General features: G+C 40.9%; 1 protein-coding gene across 4 annotated transcripts in view; it reads right to left on the bottom strand.

Annotated features, from left to right (window-relative positions):
• NCKAP1 (NCK associated protein 1) overlaps positions 1–19,646 on the bottom strand; it is a 73,112-nt gene that overhangs the window by 35,539 nt on the left and 17,927 nt on the right. For 2 of the 4 annotated variants that reach the window (XM_072121568.1, XM_072121570.1), the window contains 10 exons: positions 16,890–17,000; positions 11,624–11,716; positions 9,628–9,684; positions 8,524–8,666; positions 7,264–7,354; positions 5,255–5,392; positions 3,443–3,491; positions 2,574–2,730; positions 921–977; positions 711–807 (listed from right to left, as the gene is read on the bottom strand). In XM_072121568.1, coding sequence (XP_071977669.1) covers positions 711–807; positions 921–977; positions 2,574–2,730; positions 3,443–3,491; positions 5,255–5,392; positions 7,264–7,354; positions 8,524–8,666; positions 9,628–9,684; positions 11,624–11,716; positions 16,890–17,000 — 993 coding nt within the window. The remainder of the gene's footprint in view (positions 1–710; positions 808–920; positions 978–2,573; positions 2,731–3,442; positions 3,492–5,254; positions 5,393–7,263; positions 7,355–8,523; positions 8,667–9,627; positions 9,685–11,623; positions 11,717–16,889; positions 17,001–19,646) is intronic. The other 2 variants (XM_072121569.1, XM_072121571.1) reach the window with 1 other exon arrangement.

Raw genomic sequence — 19,646 nt, 5'->3', positions numbered from 1 at the left:
AGTCTGAATGTCTCTGGGGTTGTTACCAGAGCCCCTCTGTTCTGTAGCTTCACGGGCTGTTACACTGTCTTGCACTGCACAGTGTAACAGCCTGTGAAGCTACAGAACGGAGGAGCTCTAATATCACCTGGCTCATTAGCATAATGTTAAAAGTTGATTTTAGAAGGACTGAGGTCATGGATAACACACATAAGAAGATTACCACATACTGGCATACTACAACCTCCCTTCACTGCGTATGCTTATTGCACTATGAAGCCAGGGTGTAGCGCTCCCATATCATTGAAGGACTGCGCAAGGAGCACAAGTGATGAGTCTGAGGTGCCTCATTGGACTCATCTCTAGGCAACTTTTTTTTTTTTTTTATAGTGGCCACGGAGGAACTTTGGAAAGGGCGATTTGGGACACTAAACCAGTGGTCTATAAAGACCCGTGGGTGGTTTAGTGTCCCAAATTGTCCTGACAGGTCCTCGTTAAACATTCTAACTGTATATTATTACATCAGAAGAGGCAGAGACTTCTCCTGTGCTGCACCTACACTACTGTCCTTGTTGCCCTACAGATTAACTACAACTCATCTGCTCCAGTTATGGAGATCACTCCACTCATCTCATCTCTTGTCTTTTTTTACTCCTCGTGGTTCACTTTGTGTTGGTATAGCTGCTGGTTGGTTACTAGTGGCTATAGTGATGCTTTCTTCTTACACCTACCTTTGGCCCCAGTAAACCAGGTTGGTCAGACAGGACAGTAGCCAGCTCCTTCAGTGCGGACCTTAAAAATTTGCGTCTCTCTCTGTGTGTAGCACCACTAAAAAAATTTTTAAAAAATGACACTAAATATTTAGCTTGTAATGTTGTTATATTTCCTACACATGTATAAATGTATTTTATATACAAGATCATTTAGTATCAGTTACTTACGCGTGAGAAATCGCTGCCTCCTTGCATTCTCGGATGTCATTAATTCTTTTGTTGTATCTATGATGGGGGAAAACAAAACAAATCTATTTAAGAAAACATATTAAGAAGACCACAAAATTATTTTTTCTATAATTTGTAAAAAAAAATAATACTGCTGCCTAAACAAACTTATACTCCCCTCATCTTCCTCCACAACTTTGGAAGTCAGTAGATGTTTTATCGTTGATTTAACCAGGAATATAACCAAGCTTATTCTACTTTTCAAGGAGTATACGCCAATCTGTGATTTCACCCATCAACCTAATGTATATGGGTCCTTGTGACATTTCTAGGGTGACAGATATTGCAAGATACAAAGCTGAATACAACTGGCAGGTACTTGGATTCACTTTGGCCTAAGTGGTAGTAAGGGTCTTTTTTTTATACTCTCAGCTGACCGTATTCACACTTATACTGTAGGTTGGGGCATCCTTTTTGCCTCCATTTGCACAGTATACGTCACATCCTTTGGGAAACATAGGGTGGAAAGACTTGAATGTCTTTCGATCCAGCTTCTTCCTGTAGTGCAAAGTGTAAACTCAATGGAGGCCATTAGAGACCATGGGGAATGATGCAAGATATAAAGGTACTTTCCAATATGACTTTTCACATACAGTGTACTCTTTATGGAAGTAAACATGTTTATACCCAGTCAGCTACAATTTGTGTCTATCAAGTAATTTATGGTTGAGCTAGCACTCTTGTTTTTCATGTTGTATTTGTGGGGTTTTTCGTCTGGGTGTGTATTTGACTAGTATGTATGCTTAGATATTAGATATTTTCATTAAAGGTATTGTTTTAACTGATCTCCCTTTGCTGAGATAATATTTACATACGGGACCGTACTTTTGAACTCAAGCAAGGTATTGCATCCAACCCCTGCCTCCACTGAGAACAGCACATCCACAGTGATGTACCTGTCCATATCAGGATGGTGACAACACTGGAGGAAAGACCCTGAACATAATCATCAGACAATCACTGGCTGTTGCAGATGTTGTCTTTTCCTCTTGCTTTCAGGGCGGAGGGGAGGAACAGGACGACGTATCCCACCGCATGCATACGGTGTGTGGATACATCTGGAGTCCACCTGGCAAAGCCAAAGCAATGAGAAGGTCCAAACGTAGCCCAAGTTTGGAGAGATACCCGTTGAACAAATGAGCATGTTTCTCACTGCTACACCATGCATAGCGCTCCTATGTAATCTGACATCTCTTCCATCTTGCTAGAAAGATGGAATTCAGCTGATGTTTCAGATTGAAAAGCAGATTAGGAAGAAATAAAGGAAGAGGATCAACCACATCGAAATTGAGGGCAAAAGGAAACACTGATGAGATACATTACAAAGTTTCCAGCAGGCAATTGTACCAATGATTTATGCAAAGTTTGTTGACTAAGTTAGGAGATTCAGAGAGCAAAAAATACACTTCAGTCTGCGTCTATGAGTAGCCAGTCTTCTACTCTTGTGTTCAAGCCTTCAGCAGAAGGGTAAGATCTCAAATAGACTCCATTCTAAAGCGTACTGGCAGGTCAAGATCTGCATCGCCTCCACTCATCTTAAGTTTGTGACAATTGTTAATAGGAAAAAAAAAAAACCCACAATCTCAGTCATACCCTCTGATGTTGACAAAGAGATCTTCTGCCGCTTTATGGATATGGAACACTTCATCTCTGTACAGTGATAGACATGAGCTGCTCTGCAGGGCGAGCTTCCACAGGTTCAGGGCAGTAGCATCAGTATTCAGTATCCCATGGCACAGGATGAATCCAACTGGGGAACAAATCAACCTTATATGACTTATTACTGAAGGGGTGACAAAGTTATATTGTTACACCAGTCTGTCAATCTTTATTTTTCCATCGACATAGCATTGTAGCGACCATTTAAATACCTTAAAGACAGATTCCCCCCCCCCCCAACCCCAAGGTACAACCACAAATTAAGCACTCACTTTTATTCATTATGATTATACTGTAAGCATTGGGTATTAGAGTCTCATTCTTTGTAAGGTCAGATAAAGGTATTGTGCACCTGTCAAAATTGACAATACAAACCTGCAAAAAAATGTTTGGTAAAGGGTACCTGAAGATCTTCGTAACAAGACCAATGTATTTATCCAGGTTTGCAGCACTGTGGTGCATTGGAATGGGAGTTCTCTTCAATGATCACATCACAGCCCCTTCCTCCTAATTAACTGCTGTAGTATTTAAACAGAAGGCGACTACAGCAGTAACTCAGCAGAAGGGAGGGGTTGTAGCTGTACAACAGATCTCACACACACCAGTGCACCCCGGTGCTCCAAATCCTGCTACAGTCCTGTTACTAACACCTCACATAAAAGTATGGTTACACAGATCTCCAGGACCAATACTCAACACGGTCTAAAGCCTTATATGGTCTAAACTGCTACATTTTGCCGATTTATAAAGCTAGATAACATGCAACACAATATAAGAAATGGCACCAATCACTCTCCACTTACAAATGATCCATTTTTCCATTGCATCCAGTGAAAGATATTCACAAGGCATCTGCAGAAACAAAAAGTATAATATATATATTATATTGTGCCTTTGAATGTGAGGAAAGCCATATGAAATCAATATAGACACAGCAAGCGCCTGGAAACACAATCACACTGGGTTTGGCTATTGATACCAAGATAGAACAGGGCAAGTACAGGATCTTAATAAAGTCACCCATATTATAGTTACCATGTTCAAGTTTCATATTTACAGCTTGGTAGGTCACATGACCCCCAGACAGCAGGACTCTGCTGGAGGACAGCAGGACACAAAGTCCAGACACAGGGGGTTGTTACTGTCCGCCTCCTCAGTCATGCCAACTCCCATATCAGAGGTTGGGCATGTATATGCATATTTATAGAGGGCAATTTGTAACAGATGTGGTAAAAAGATTTTTTAGATTTGTGTCAGTATTTCAATGGACATCAGGATTTTGGGGCAAGTCATGCACTGCTTTTCACATCCTAGTGGGATATTAGCATGAAATTCAAGATTTGAATAGGCAAAACTGTTTTAGCAAGAGAAATGGTGACCAATATCAGAATTTGTATGGTATTTTTTTAGTCTCTTTTTAGTAAAAGTGAGCAGTCTGGCTTGCATTACAAAAAGCCCAAGAAAGAACAGGGTTCACATCAATGTCAAGTGATCACTGCAGCCTAATCCTAACCCAAGCACAACAAGAGGCTGCAGCAGTGTCACATTTAGCCCCGTCTTCTTACAATGTCCAGGCTCCATGGTAAATATATCATTATTGTTTATTCAGCAGGTCTAGTGTTATTTGCTTCCCTACTTTGGGGACCATGAGGCTCATGGTGGGTTTTGAGTCCAGAGACCTTTATTTAGGTCTAAGCATGTGCCTTCTCTGGCCTATAACACATTGCCATCTGTTGTTAACTTTTTGTGCCTTTAACTACTTGCCATCAGCCTGCCATTGTGCCATATACACAGCATATTCCCTGAGGACAGAGTTCAGAGCAGGGTTGTACAGGGGGACATTGTTGTGGCATTATCAGGTGCCACCATCTCCTCTGCGTTTGGGTAACTGGAAAACACTTGGGCTGTATTCGCTTTTTGACACGCGGTTTTCTACATTTTTCATGAAGTTATTTTTTCATGTGTTACATGAAAAAATATTTATCATTACGTGCTATGGTCCCATGTCTAGGTATGTACACGCAAATTATGTGACATCAACACTGTGGCCTCCATGTAAAAAGTTTGGATAAGTCAAGTGTTGTGCTGGATAGGACTGCAAGAGTTGAGACGAGTAGAAGTTTATTTCTCACTTCACATCAGTCCGAGTTGCCTGCGCACAATTGGATAAACCTGGGTAATCCCTTTAATTTACCTGCAACTGCAATGCATTCATTGCTGCTTGTATCAGTCAGTCTGTGTAATACCCCCCAGCTATAATGTGCTGCACATGTGCACCGCCAACAACTGGCCTCAGCAGTGATCTCTGCATGTACAGATCACAAGACCACTGAGTGACAGCAACTGGTTATAGTGGTCAGAGCATTGCCGCAGGACAGATCGTTAAAACGGAGTATTAACCCGATGGTAGCAATTTTATTTTTATAGATTTAGATTTTTTTGATTTTAGAATTTTTTTTTAGGATGTTAGACATGTATGTATTTCCCAGCAAGTTATTTGGAAGTTATACTACATAAATACATTTCATGCAAGCAATAATCTCTGCTAACCCCAATATGTTGGTACCATAAACCTGATCTTGTCAAGATACTGGAAAAAAAGATGTAGCCCTTACCGTATCTGACTGTGCGGGGTTCAGCATGGTACTTGGGGCGCTGATGAGGCTGAGGAGTTGGGCATTTCTCCATTGCTCTGCGGAAAGGTTTCTTCGAGGGTAAACCATCTGAAGTGAAATTAGGGCATCTGACAAAGACTGAAACATAGAAAAGACATCAAAGAATAAGTGAACCTCTGCAATACAGAACAAAGACTGCCAAACTCATCCAACAATAAGCTCAATTATAATAATGGCCGCTATTAAAGCACCATCTGAGAGCCCAGAGTCATCATCCTGGAAGCTGTGAAATTGTTTACCAAGCTGCAAGGCTAATGAGAAGACAATCTGCTCAGAAAAGAATATTATTTCACGGGTACGTTGTGATTTGTACCATTTATGAGAAGGAAGTTCATCACATCAGGAAATGATGGTCTTTCAGACTGGATGTGGAAGCCAAGGGGAATAATAGTTCCATATTCAGAATGGAAATGTATCAAATCCCCAAAAAGAAACAATTCTTAGATAGAAAAAGTATAACAAAAACTTTATAGTTACATTTAAACCCGGTATAACCATCCCATGTTGTCTATTATAACCCATATAAAACGTAAGCACAGGTTCCCAATTGTGGCAGTGGCTTTTAGATAATGTAACTTCATTCACACATGTTCATATATATTAGATATGCTAATTATTTTTCACACACAACTTGAAACCCAACAGCAGCTGTGTCTGCTATTATAACTCCTGACCAGAGCTTCATCGGGCCACGCCACATCACCGACCTGTGACACCGAAGCACGACAAGTGTTACACCCCTGCAGACACCGTTACCCTTTCCTAAACTCCAATCATTAATAAGCAAAATGCTAAAATACCCTTATATGGGTCTTCAACTCCATCATTAAAATAGCACCTCATAACCCAACGTTATAGGAGATGCTACTGAAATATTCCAACTTAAAGTTATGTGCAGTAAGAACATAGAATTTCATAGGAAACTTTGCTTTCATATTTCTGGTTGATTCTTTGAGCATATGCCCATAATGCCCCGGCAACGCCAACTAAGGCACCCTAAACACAAAAGCCAATTTTGTCAGTGTCATATCCATTGATTCAAAGGAGAGCACACAGACAAATTGTTTTCAATGGGATCACACATACAGCAATAGTGAGTGAGCTGTCTGCCCGAGCCACAAAACTCGGGCAGAGGTGGTGTCAACATGGCTCACATGTGCCACAAACAACTGACCACAGATTTGTTTGTAGCTCAAGAAGGTGCAGAAGGCTAAGGGTGAAGACACACGTGGCGTTTTTAGGACGTTTTTGGGCCGTTTTTAGTTAGTGTGTTTTCACATCGTTAAAAACGCACGCGGTTTTTAAAAACGCATTCGGTTTTGGTCCGGTTTTTATTGCACAATTTCGGAAAAACGGACAAAAACAGATGCATTTTCAAAAAACAGATGCATTTTTAACGATGTGAAAACGCACTAACTAAAAACGGTGTGTCTTCACCCTAAAGGTGACCATACACCCCACCGGCTGCAAGGTAGCTCCTCGGCCAGACCCCCTTACATACTTGTATGTTTGATTTAGCCGAGTGTCCATGTGTTCTTAGTCGAATAGGATAAACTGCTCTGAGACACCTTAATAGTAATTTATTATCTTGAAGGATGTTGTTCTTTAAATTGCCCAAATGCAACCCCCCCTTCCCTTTCAAATATCTGGCAACTTAGCATCAGTAAAACATCTCGTATACATTAAATGGTTGCCCAGTTCTGGTAGGTAAGTGTAATAACAATGAGTGGCAGATGTACTGCTTCATAGGCCTGGCATGGCTGGTAATTCCTGAAGCTATGAACTACATCAGTTATGTATTATCAGTTATGTTGCACTTTTTTCCAAATTTTCCAAAGACTTGCAAACTAGTGCATATCCACTTCCATGTCAGATACAGTCATCAGAAACATGTATAAATGTAGAGTAAAGCATTATGCACTGAAACCAAAGCCTCCATCTGTACCAACCTTACTGTGGGGTACAAACTCTTCCATCATCTTTTTCAGCGGATTTTCATAGTCTACGATCATCTGTCCAAGTCGGGGATATTCTCTATCACTAGAGGGATGATAAAGAAAAGTAATGTCATAAGACATCTGAAGTAATCAATCATTTTGGTGCATTTAAGATGCCTATTAAATCTGTGAAAGCCCTCGGTAATTATTATTGTCAGCATTTTTTGATTACAATGTTTTAACTGGGGATAGGAGATTCATGAGGGTCCATGAACCTATAGATAGGTTGAAAATTTTCCACACACAAAAGTAGTAACGTTTATTAAAAAAAAGGTGAATCTTAAAAATGATTGCCCAATTTCTAGAAATAATTTATACTGTTTGTGTAAAGTAACATTATACTATTTTCCAATATACGTTCTATATAAATTCTTTCCTATTTTCTACATCTCTACTTGCTGTCATTCAACAGAAAGCTGCATTGCTTACTTCCTGTGGAGAAAAAAAACAGTCACTGTTCACATAATGTCACACAGGTGCAGGGCTCATTGTATCCCTGGCCAATGTAAGGTCACACAGGCGCACAGCTCATTATATCTCTGGTCATGAGATGTCACACAGGTGCACGGCTCATTATATCCCCGGTCATTTGATGTCACACAGGTACACGGCTCGTTAGATCACAGAGCAATCAAAGCCATGTGTTATAATGAGCCGTGCACCTGTGTGACATCACATGACCAGAGATATAATGAGCTGTGCACCTGTGTGACATCACATGACCAGAGATATAATGAGCTGTGCACCTGTGTGACATCACATGACCAGGGACTGGATTTTATCCACAGGAAGTAAACAATGAAGCTTCCTAAAGAATAACAGCAAGCAGAAATTGATGCAGAGAGTATATTGGGATATTGTATAATTATTCATTACACAAATAATATTAATAATTAGCTCAAGGAAGACAATTATACCCCCCACCACATTGTAAAATTACTCTTACAAATGTAGCATTATGTGTGAACAGAAAGTCAATTTCTCATTGAGGCCATTATAGGAATGAATAGGAAAACTGACTTTCAGCGCACAAATAAGATGAGGGTCATACAGTATGAGAAAGTTGGATATACCTGTCCAGGTTAGATTTATAGAGCAGACATCTCAGTAGATGAAATACATTTTTAAATCCTCCAGTGTTAAATGTCTGAAATGAACCCCCGCCATGAGATAACCACAGAGTGTTATCTAGACACAACGCTACCCGCGTACCTGGCTCCATGAGTCATTTCATGGGAGTAGTTGTACAGTCCTATAATCGCTTTCCTTTCTTCAATCCGAGAAAGCATTATCATTATCGTAGTGTAGGTTATGATCAAATCTAAGTAGTTCTTGGTTAAGTCAAAGTTGACAGTCTGAAGGAAGGAGAAAACAAAGGGTAAGTTGTCACAGAATGGGGACAGGTAATAAATGTCAAGCTGACGGGGTGATACCTAACATGTGAATGATTTTTACTGTTTATTTTTATATATGTGTTCTATGGAAAGGGGGGCAATTTAAACATTTTTTTTTCAAGTTTTTTTTTTACTATTATTATTATTTTTTACTATGACTATATTGCAGTGTATAGTTATTTTACTGCTGCCATTGGCAGGCTATTAGAAATCAGTATCCATAGCAGGCCTAAAAGTCTCTCTGAGACTGTAGGCTACCATTGTAACCGATCGGCGGCCTCGGATAACATCACATGTCATGAGTCGACCCCACTGCGTCAACTAACAGAGCTGCCGGTGGGTGGCGCCATCTTGGATAGTCAATCGGCGCCCACGACAGCTCTGTTAGGTGCCGCAGTCGGGATTGGCCACGGCACTTAACCAGTTAACTGCAGTGATCCGGGTCAGCACTGATTGACAACTAGGTGTTACCTGACATTGACCGATCAGTGTTGACAATACCAAAATGTATGGACATACCCCTATGACAGAAGGTGAGCTAGCACCCAATTGACAATGCATAGCACAAGTCTATGAGAATATATTGAAATATATATCAGTCTATTGCATAGCGTTGGTTCCAGGGAGATGCTATATACCTCCTACTTCTAACCCCGTAAAGCAGATTGGTTCAGGCTGTGTGTGAATATCTATAGCATAGCCCATCCCATAAGAGAAATCATGTGCAAATAATAGGACTTAATAAATGCTAAGAGCTCTGTGATTTGCTGATGTCTGATCAAGCATCTGCAGAATTTTGGTGAAAAAACAAAAAAAACCCTAGAACTAAATACAGAGGAGGTGGCGAATGTGACCAGAAAACACGTATCTGTATTATATATTTATTACGCAGGGGGGGGGGGGTCTACTTTTTTATACTTACAATATCAAAGAAAACTTGACACACATCAATAGTGTTAAGCAGCTCACATACATGATCCTGAAAAGACAAAAATAGAATAATGATATATAATCACAGTACAAGCAGCATAATGGACACAATGGACCTCGCAACAACCATTTACAGCAACCTGTGACTACACGGCTAAAAATCTCAGAAGGCTTAAAGGAAACCTACCACTTGAAGTGGTGGGAGTAAGAAGGAAATACCGAGCACCAGCTCAGGGTGAGCTGGTGCCGGAGCTTATTTTTGTTAGTGTTTTAAACCTCTGTATCGCGGTTTAAAACACTTTTTAAACTTTATAGCCGAAGCTGTTTTGGCGCACGGAGGTACGCGCTCGGCACACCATGCGCGCGGTTCTCCTTCACTTCCTATGTAGCCGCGCGCACAGTCGCGTGCATGGTGCGCCGAGCGCATACCTCCGTGCGCCGAAGCAGCTTCGGCTATAAAGTTTAAAAAGTGTTTTAAACCGCGATACAGAGGTTTAAAACACTAACAAAAATAAGCTCCAGCACCAGCTCAGCCTGAGCTGGTGGTCGGTATTTCCTTCTTACACCTACCAGTTCAAGTGGTAGGTTACCTTTAATAAGGAACTTGATATTCTGCAATGTTGAAAATCATCCTGTACTTTAAAGACTGGTCAGAAATCTGTGTGTGATCCTATCACAGCAACTATAGTGTTTTATAAAGCAACTTCGTGCAGATCAATCACTACATGGAGTATATGGGGGTCTATAGTCAGAGAAGTTTCTCAGGTTATCAGATTGGTAGGAGCCTGCCCCAACAATATGCTGAACCCAGTGGCGTAACTAGGAGAGACAGGGCCCCCTAGCAGGCTACTGCACGGGGGCCCCCTTCCCACTTAAAAATATACATATTAGTATACTCACACATGAGAGTTACAATCACACATAAATACACTCATGTGCATATACACATACATACAGTGCCATATGCAACATACTCACATACAGTATATACAGACACCATATACACATCACAGATACTGCATATATACATCACAGTATATGTTATATACATATTATGCTGGACAATGTGCAGTACAATATAGATATAATGGTGTATATCCTCCATTCTTTATTGTGTCAGGTCGGATGAAGGGGCCCCCTGACACTCTGGGCCCCATAGCCGCTGCTATGGCTGCTACCGCTGTAATTACGCCCCTGGCTGAACCCTATTCAGTATGGGAGCAGGTACTACAAATATAATGGAGCCAGATTTTGTCTATGTTCTGTGTTCTGGTATCAGCAGATCAGAGGGGAGAAGAGCTTGAAATAATGTTATCGGCAGGCATGTCTCTAGGCAGACTCTTCATGATTTCTCCATTCTATGAGAGTGTAGCTTGAAGAGCAAGTTTTTGCACTTTGCCTCCTGACCCTCCCCCTGAATTCCAAAACCAGCTCAGACACCGGAACTTCCTGCCAGCAAGCAGAGAGCACTGCAGTGTACAGACATGAGAAACTACTCATGAGAAGATTCTGACAGTAATAAGAAGATTTACGGTCGTATCCAGGGACAATTGTAAACACCTGGACTGATAGAGACAGGTTGGAATTATATCCTTCCTGAGGGGGCTAGTAGTTTATTGGTTATACTCTGGTGACTGGTTTTTATTATTCTAATGCTCTTCTGTGGACATTTTAAGGCCATGCAACAGTAAAAAAAAATTACTTAAAAAGGGGTATTCCCATCTGGGCATTTACATTTCAATTTTATTAATTTGTCATCCATATGTTAACATTTCGTCAATTGGATGTTATTTAAAAAAAAAAAAACTTCTTTTTGCAATCAGTCCAGCAGAGGTGGTCGTATCCAAAGAGTCAGTCTTGTTTCTAAGGGACCATATGACATTTATAAGAAATTATCTTCACACAGGTAAATTATTTTTTTTTTTTTTTTTTTTAAGGAAACCCCTTTAAATAAGGCAAACGTCTACTATGAGACTATAGCCACTTACCTTAAATTCCATAACATCCACGAAAGTGAAGTAGTAAAGTGCCAAATTCTTCAGAATCTCGGACTTCTCTTTCTGGAGTTGTGCAAGCTGTTGCTGTAAATGTGGGAAGACGAATATTCGGTCAATTCAAAATATTCGGGGCATGACGGACAGGAATGACATCCATCCTAATCATCTGGTCTACTGCGGGCTGCTTAGTGAGCCCTCAAGCCCTGATAGTGGCCCTGATATTATACTTACCACCCTCCTGGCAATATACAAGGCTTATAAATTCAGCATTTAAATGCAGAAAATGGGAGGGAAAAAAATACCAACAAAAAAAGCATTGATCCTAAAAGGGATGTCAATAGAAAGATAGAGCAGAGCATCCTGAGGTGGAGAAGCAAAAGGACACTTAAAATTCTGAACTTACCAAACAGAATATCCAGGCAAAGCCACGTTACGCATGCAAAATAAATGTAGATACAAACATAAAATACAGTAAAATAATCTAGAACTAGATAGTCACATTACAACAAAAGCAACAAAAAAAAAAAAATTAAGAAGCAAAACACTTGTTAGACACAGAAGAATAATGGGCAGAGAGATATTAGAGAGTTATCTATACACAATGTGAAGACACAATGGAGCAATGTACACCGAAGGAAAGCAAAGAGATTATTTCATGAGAATAAAGGATGAAGCTGATCGGAAGAGATGTGAAGGAACCCAAGAGAACCTTGTAATAAATCTGAAGGTAACATTGGCTTTATTTTACATAAAAGAAGGACTCGTGTATGTATATGTTCCGAACATCCTCCAGATCTATAAGTGGCTCATCCCCCGAGAGCAAAGGATCAGGCGTTAAAATTGACACAACATCTGCCGCACAGGAGACCTCCAGCACATCAGGTAACGTTTTCAGAAGAAAGTTCTTGGTGGAAATGTTGACCAAAAAGAATGAAACCTTTACTATAGCAAATTCAATATAAATAGTAAAGAGGGTAAAAAGGGAACTGTATATATTTGTGAGCAACCTATCAGAAGGGCTGTAGACCATTGCCCAAAGACCTACACTATGTTACATCATGTTGCCTACATATCAAACATATAAAAAAAAAAAAAGGCTTTACTCAACTATTGTCAACTTCAATATCCCACATCTGTACAGCTTCTTGGCCATACATGTTCATCAAAATGCAATATCCCAATGTGTCAGGCAAAATCCACCCAAACATTGAATGTATATATGCATCCTGCTTCTCAGGAGGGCTGCAAATTAAGACAAGCCCCCGATGCTCCATACAAACTACGCTATAACAGAGAAGCGTTGTTCAGCCAGTCCGGAGCTGTTCCTCATCACTTGTCAAAGCCCAATGTCTATACCAGGCGGCAATGAATAGTCTGATAGTCAGCTCTGGATTCAGATGCCAGCCTAGGAATCACGAGCAGTGTAGCCATCTGTACATTTGGTTTGGAAGAACGTAGGCTGAAAAGAAGCAGGAGATATTTGAGAGGTTGGTCTGGTGATGGTCCAGGAGGCCTTTGGACAATGAACATGAGTAGAACATCATAATGTGCAATCAAGTGTGGCAATAGCAGAGGGAAGGGAAAGAGTAAGAATTGATGTAACACAAGTTCTGGGGGATGAGAAGTTGTTTTATGGCCCTTAAAAAACAGGGTTTTTTTCCACTGGTCATGCCTATATTCAGCTGGAGGCCATCTACAGGATCAGGACTAAGCACAACAGTAAAAATCCTGCCCCAGCCAGTTGTCTTAAGGCCTGGCAAGGGGACAATGAGGAAGGTGAGAGAGCATGGCTGAGCATCTGGGAACAGTATTTATATCCAATACCTTATCTTATTTTGTCAATATACAAAATGGGGGTTTTTTCAAGTGTAAAACACCAGTCTTCAAATCCCCATTCCACACCTTCACAGCTGGAGCATCCTGGATCACCCCGATCCGGCCTTTCAGTAGACCTGGGAGGGATCTCCAGCAGGTTGGATCTAGTTAGGTCAGGTAGGACCTGGCAGAGATTTTAGCTATGGTCCAATGGAGACCTGAATGGACTTTGTATAAATAATAGGTTTTGCTGACTTTCCTCTAATGTGTTTGTGCATCTTTAAAGGGAATCGTTTAGCTGTCTTGACTTTACAAAGCTGTAGACTGTTCGAGATTGTCCCTGGAGATTTGTGTGAACTTTGCATTTTAACAGTTCTGCTGCTAATAAAATACACAATATTCCAGGATTCTTGCTGGACACAGAGCACTTTAGTTCACCGTTGTGTGAGATCTGTTCACTAAACAGTCCATCTGCTATGAGTCACTGCTGTCCCCTGCTTCTGTTTGAATACTGCAGTCGTTACTCCGATGGGGAGGTGTACTGTGTTCAGTAAAAAGATATCACACACCGGCGCACCAGAGGGCTCCAAATCAACTTACAATCCTGAAAGATAAGTGGATTTGTACACAGTCCTGCTGCTACTAACAACACTCACACAAAGGTATCGTTACACACATTTGCAGGGCCGATACCTACTCCTGTCTGCAGCTTTGTATGGTCAAAAAAGTGCTGACAGAATCATTCGTTTATGAAGGCAAAGGAAATAGCTTGTGGTTAGCTTAGGAAACATTATCTGGCTAATGGAAGTACATTACAGCAATTCAGATGATGTAGTGCCCAAACATATAAACCTGGATCCCTCCCAAAGAGATTGATGCCCTTCATTCTCTGAAATTTTCAGATATTTTTTTGCTACATCAGTATAAACAGAACACGTGCAGTCTTCCTTAGATGCAGAAAATACTCTTATTCTCCACTGTCGCGAATGTAATAGCTGTCAAAGGACAAGGCCGCACATAGTACGGACACATAGGATGCATATTTCAGATGTTTGTGCTCCAGCTGATAAGTAATGTACACACCACACCCAGGTGAGCAGTGCGGCAGCGAGTAGCCACTTCCTGGATAGCATAGCCTTACACCCAGGCATTAGGTGCCGCACACACGTATGAGCACAATTTACAGGTTCAACCAGCTGAACGGCTCCCGTAATCCTCAGCCAGCGAGGCCATTCATCTATACTATGTGGCTCCAACGCAGTGTATGCTTGTTCAGGTGCTGCATGATACAACTACTGCTGTATGGGTCCTTACATGACCAAAATAAGAGTATGAGAACCGTCTTATGAGGTTTACACTGAACTTTCCTTAACCTGCAAGAGTCATCGGTGCTGGCAGATCAGCCTCCCTTTGTCAGGCAAGACGTGTAGGATCTTGTCGGGTTATCCATGGAATGATGTGAGACATGTAGGGCTCCGAACGCCACTAACACAGAACAATTCATCAGACGCCGCAGGACGGTTTCACTCAGGGATGTGCTTTCTAAAAATACTAGGAAGCGGCCGTTCATTACTTCAATCACCATGTTTTAGGACTACGAGGAGCCCAATAACCACACATGCCTGGTTTTCACCAATTTCTTTAGTGATTACACAGTTTATAGAAAACGAAAACTACTAACCAATTAAAGGAGAGGGGGGAAAAGAAAAAAATTTAAATAAGACTTAAGTATTCCAATATGCCTGTTTTTAAAGGGGTTGTTCATTTTCAGCAAGCGCTTTTGTATGTATAATGAAAAGTTTGCAGTCATTCCATAGGAAGCTTCATTGTTTACTTTCTGTGGTCATGTGATGTCACACAGGTGCACCGCTCTGATTTCTCTCTGTGATACTAACGAGCCGTGCACCTGTGTGACCTCACATGACCAGGGATCGGTTTCTATCCACAGGAAATAAACAAGCAATGAAGCCTCCTATGGAATGACAGCGAGCAGAACCGATACAGGAAGCATATTGGAAAATTGTATAAACTTTTCATTACACAAAACAATGACATTTATTTGCTGAAAGTGGAAAACCCTTTTAATATCTAGAAACTGGTGGCCTGGATACTGTATTTACTGTTGTTTGCAACCCGTGTGTTATTGGTGTGTGAATAACTTGTAAGGCAGGAATAAGACCTGCTTTGAGTTTTGTGGCTGAAACTGTTTTTTGGGGCTCGGACATACAAGTTTTTGGAAACCACGGCTGTGTGTATGAGCCTGTAGCATAGAGAAAAATACATTTCTGTCTGTTGAATTAATAGGTAGCACAAAGACAAAAACAACCTGTGTGTGCAGAGAGCCCAAATCTGTTTTACCAAGGCTTCAGATTCCCCATAACATGGGCGGTGGAGGTGACAATCTCTATGCTTAAATACAGCAAGTTCAACCTCTTTAACCAAGGGACACACTTTTCCATCTGAACTGCATAACTGAATAATATGCAACTGTAATGCATTAAAAATAAAAAAAAAAATTAAATTTAAAAAAAATGAGGTGGGCGTTTGCTCTGTTAAAAGGGGGAAATCAAATTTGAACTTTACAAAAGCAGTACTAAAACTATTACTGCTCCAGAAACAAACCAATTAGTTATTGGCTGATGGCGTTTTTTTTTTTTTTTTTAACATTAAGGGTGAAGACACACGTGGCGTTTTTTAGGCCGTTTTTAGTTGGTGCGTTTTCAGATCGTTAAAAAACGCATGCATTTTTTGAAAACGCATGCGTTTTTGACAGGTTTGACCAATTATCTTAATTCAAACTGGTCAAAAACGCATGCGTTTTTTTACGATCTGAAAACTAAAAACGGCACGTGTGTCTTCACCCTAAGGCTACATTCACACGAACGTATGGAGGACGTATATACGGCCGACGTATATACGGCCAATATACGTCCCCCATACACTCCTATGGGCGCACGGCACCCTACGGGAGCGGTACGGTGCAGCACACGTGCGGCACCGTACCGTTCCGTACCCGGGAAAAAGATAGGACCTGTCCTATCTTTTCCCGTAATACGGGGCCGTGCGCCATAGGTTGCTATGGAGAGGGGCGGGGGTGAGCTGCGCTCACCTCCTCCTCCTCCCCCACGTACACTGCCGTTGCCCGCTACGGTACGGTACGGGCGGGCAACGGCAGTGTGAATATAGCCTAAGAGTGAGTTAGAGCCAGATTCTTCTCTTCCACAACATCTGCTGTTGGTGAAACCAAGGTCGGTCCAGCTGAATCCACCGATCCCATTCATGGGATTAACCAACACATATCTGAGGTGTAACATCCAACTTCAAGATATTTTCAAAATTTACATAACCAAAAATGAAACGCTCCACTGAAATCTGTCATTACCATCATCCCGCCAGCCTATACAAATACATTTCATACCGTATTAGAATGAAATCTACTTACGTTGTTATTGCGGGTTTCAACTGCAGGAAACTTCCGGACAATAAACTTGACAGCAGATTCTAAGTTTTTATCGATCAGGTAAGAAGGCTTTGCTTTCGGATCCCCACATGCCTAACAAATAAATTTATGAAACAGAAATTAGATTTTTTTTTTTTAAATTGATCCATATGGTAAGACTTTGGTTTTAGAGTGAAATGAGAAATAATAAAATGTGGTCAGAGCTGGAAAGGAGAATGAGCAAAAAAGAAACTAAAAAAGGCAAAAGAAGATCTCCTATGGAAAAGAAACGTGCATAAAGGTATGGAAATGTGCAAAGCGGCAGAGAAAGCACTGAATGTTCAATCCTGAAAGGAAATGAAAAGGCAGAAATATAAAATAAACTAAAAAAAAACTGAGGTAGAGATGTCGGCAGCAATAACATAACTGGTCGATGGGTGGTCAGAGAAGGACATTGTGATTTTGCTTGGCTGGAAATGCGCTGAATTAGTCTGACAAAGATTGTGCAAATACAAACTGTAATAAAAACTAATTGAAAGTTTTTATCAACAGTACACAAAAAAAAATAAAAAATGGAAAAAAATGGAGGACTGCACAATAGACAAGCCATAATGTGTCATCTATCACCCAGGTTATAATAGGAGATGCAGGTATCTATTTCTGCTGCCTTAGAGAACTTCAGCCAACCCAGTCTGGCGTTCTCCTCCCTATTTGTCATGTAGATGATGCAAGTAAAAATGTTCTTCAGACTGTCAGGAGTGAAAAAAACATAACTTTTTACTAGTACTACAAAATTTCAAAGACAAGTGATGTACTAAAGTGAAGACATGGGCAAACCTGTCAAATAACAGAGGTGCCCAAATGGATGTCAACCTTAGGCAGAGCATCAATAAGAGCCCCCAGAGTGATGAAGATCTGGGTGTAGCCAAAAGATGGCCAATGTTACTAGTGACTTAGCCTAGGGACTTGTGGAAGGACAACATCATCATCCACATCGGGCACAAAGAGCAGTAGTCACTTTGGCCAAACAAAATATACATCAGCTTTACCAGAAACATCTCCTGTACTGGAAATATTCTACAAACTTCAATCCAACTGACCTGCACTGACAATAGGTTGAAGTTGACATGGTTAATTTTACATTGAGTAACCACAAATCCTGGTTTAGCCCCAGATTGAAGGTGGACGTACACATTTGATGAAATTCAGGCAAACCGGCCAAATTAAAGAGGACCAGGCTACCATGTAATGTGTAAGTAGAATCTGGTGTACGACTAATTTTATATTTTGGTTGGATTCCATTTTTACTAGCTACTTTAATTACTAACTCAAGGGAAAAAAAAAAAAAAAAAAAAAAAAACTCCAAAAGTGATGTCACTAATGGTTTTATTGAATATAGTTGGATAAATTTCCAAAGGGTAAACTATAACTATTGGTTGGGTAAAGAGAAATGATTACATTAACTACTCTGTCCAAAAAAGTAGGTGCACGGGGGAAAGAGAAAGAAAGCTGGGGTTGGTGACGATAATCTATTCTGCTCTATGTAATTGGTCTGAAGACAACAGTCCCAAAGCTGTTCCCTGCAGCTCTTTTGCCACTATACACACCATGCATTACAGCAATGACAAAGCGGTAAAGCAGATCTGCAGCAACATGCAGACTCCAGGCAAGGATAGAAGCGGCACAAAACAGACAATCGGGGGCCCCTGAGACTTGGAGCGTTCGTATTAAATGACTCTTTTCTACTAGTTTCTAATGGCCATACTAGGACTCTGAATAGAAGTCAAATTCTTAGGCACCCAAAAAATTTAAGAAAAGTTGGTCAAATCCAGTGATTTTGTTGAGGCTGCCTAATCTCTGTGTATGTGTGCCTACAGATACTCCTGCATCAGATGTAGGATCAGGTATTCCTATTCCTTATTCATTGCTTCTCCCTGAAGGAATGTCACTGCCAGGAGATTAGTGGGGGATGTAGTGGGTGAAAGAAACTCATTTTGTCACATAAAAGGGACATTACCATCTCAGCAAATAAGTGTTATTGTTTGAATAATGAAAAGTTTTCAATGATAATTTTCCTATATACTTTCTGTATAAATTGCTCACAGTTTTCTAGATCTCTGCTTGCTGTCCTTTTACAGAAAGCTTCAACCAGTGGATAGAGATCTGACCATGGTCACACAGGTGCACAGCTCGTTATGTCACTTGGCTCTGATTACTCTGTGATATAACGAGCCGTGCACCTGTGTGACCATGGTCAGATTTATATCCAATGGAAGTCATCATACAAACAATAACATTAATTTGCTGAAATGGGAATAACCCTTTAATGTCATTTTCGGAGACCATTTTCTCCCAAACACTGAACTTCAAACTCCTATCCACACTTGGCACTAGGAGAAACTAAGTGTTTTTTTTCTGGGGGTCCTGGGCACAAAAGATTATGAGCAGAAGACTTTCAGTTTGACCTTGAAGAAACGACCATTGTGTTAGGAAGCGGAAATTGTGGTCCTCCATGCACCGATCAATGACCAATAACTGGGTAAGACTACATTCACACTGCCGTTGCCCGCCGTACCGTAGCAGTGCACGGGGAGAGGAGGTGAGCGCAGCTCACCCCCGCCCCTCTCCATAGGAAGTTATGGCGCACGGCGCCGTATTACGGGTAATGATAGGACAGGTCCTATCTTTTTCCCGGGTACGGAGAGGTACGGTGCCGCATGTGCGCCCATTGCCGTCTATGGAGGACGTATATCGGCCGTA

This window comes from Engystomops pustulosus, chromosome 8 (genome assembly GCF_040894005.1).
Source record: "Engystomops pustulosus chromosome 8, aEngPut4.maternal, whole genome shotgun sequence".
Lineage (NCBI taxonomy): Eukaryota > Metazoa > Chordata > Amphibia > Anura > Leptodactylidae > Engystomops > Engystomops pustulosus.
This window is presented reverse-complemented; position numbering and strand designations above follow the sequence as displayed.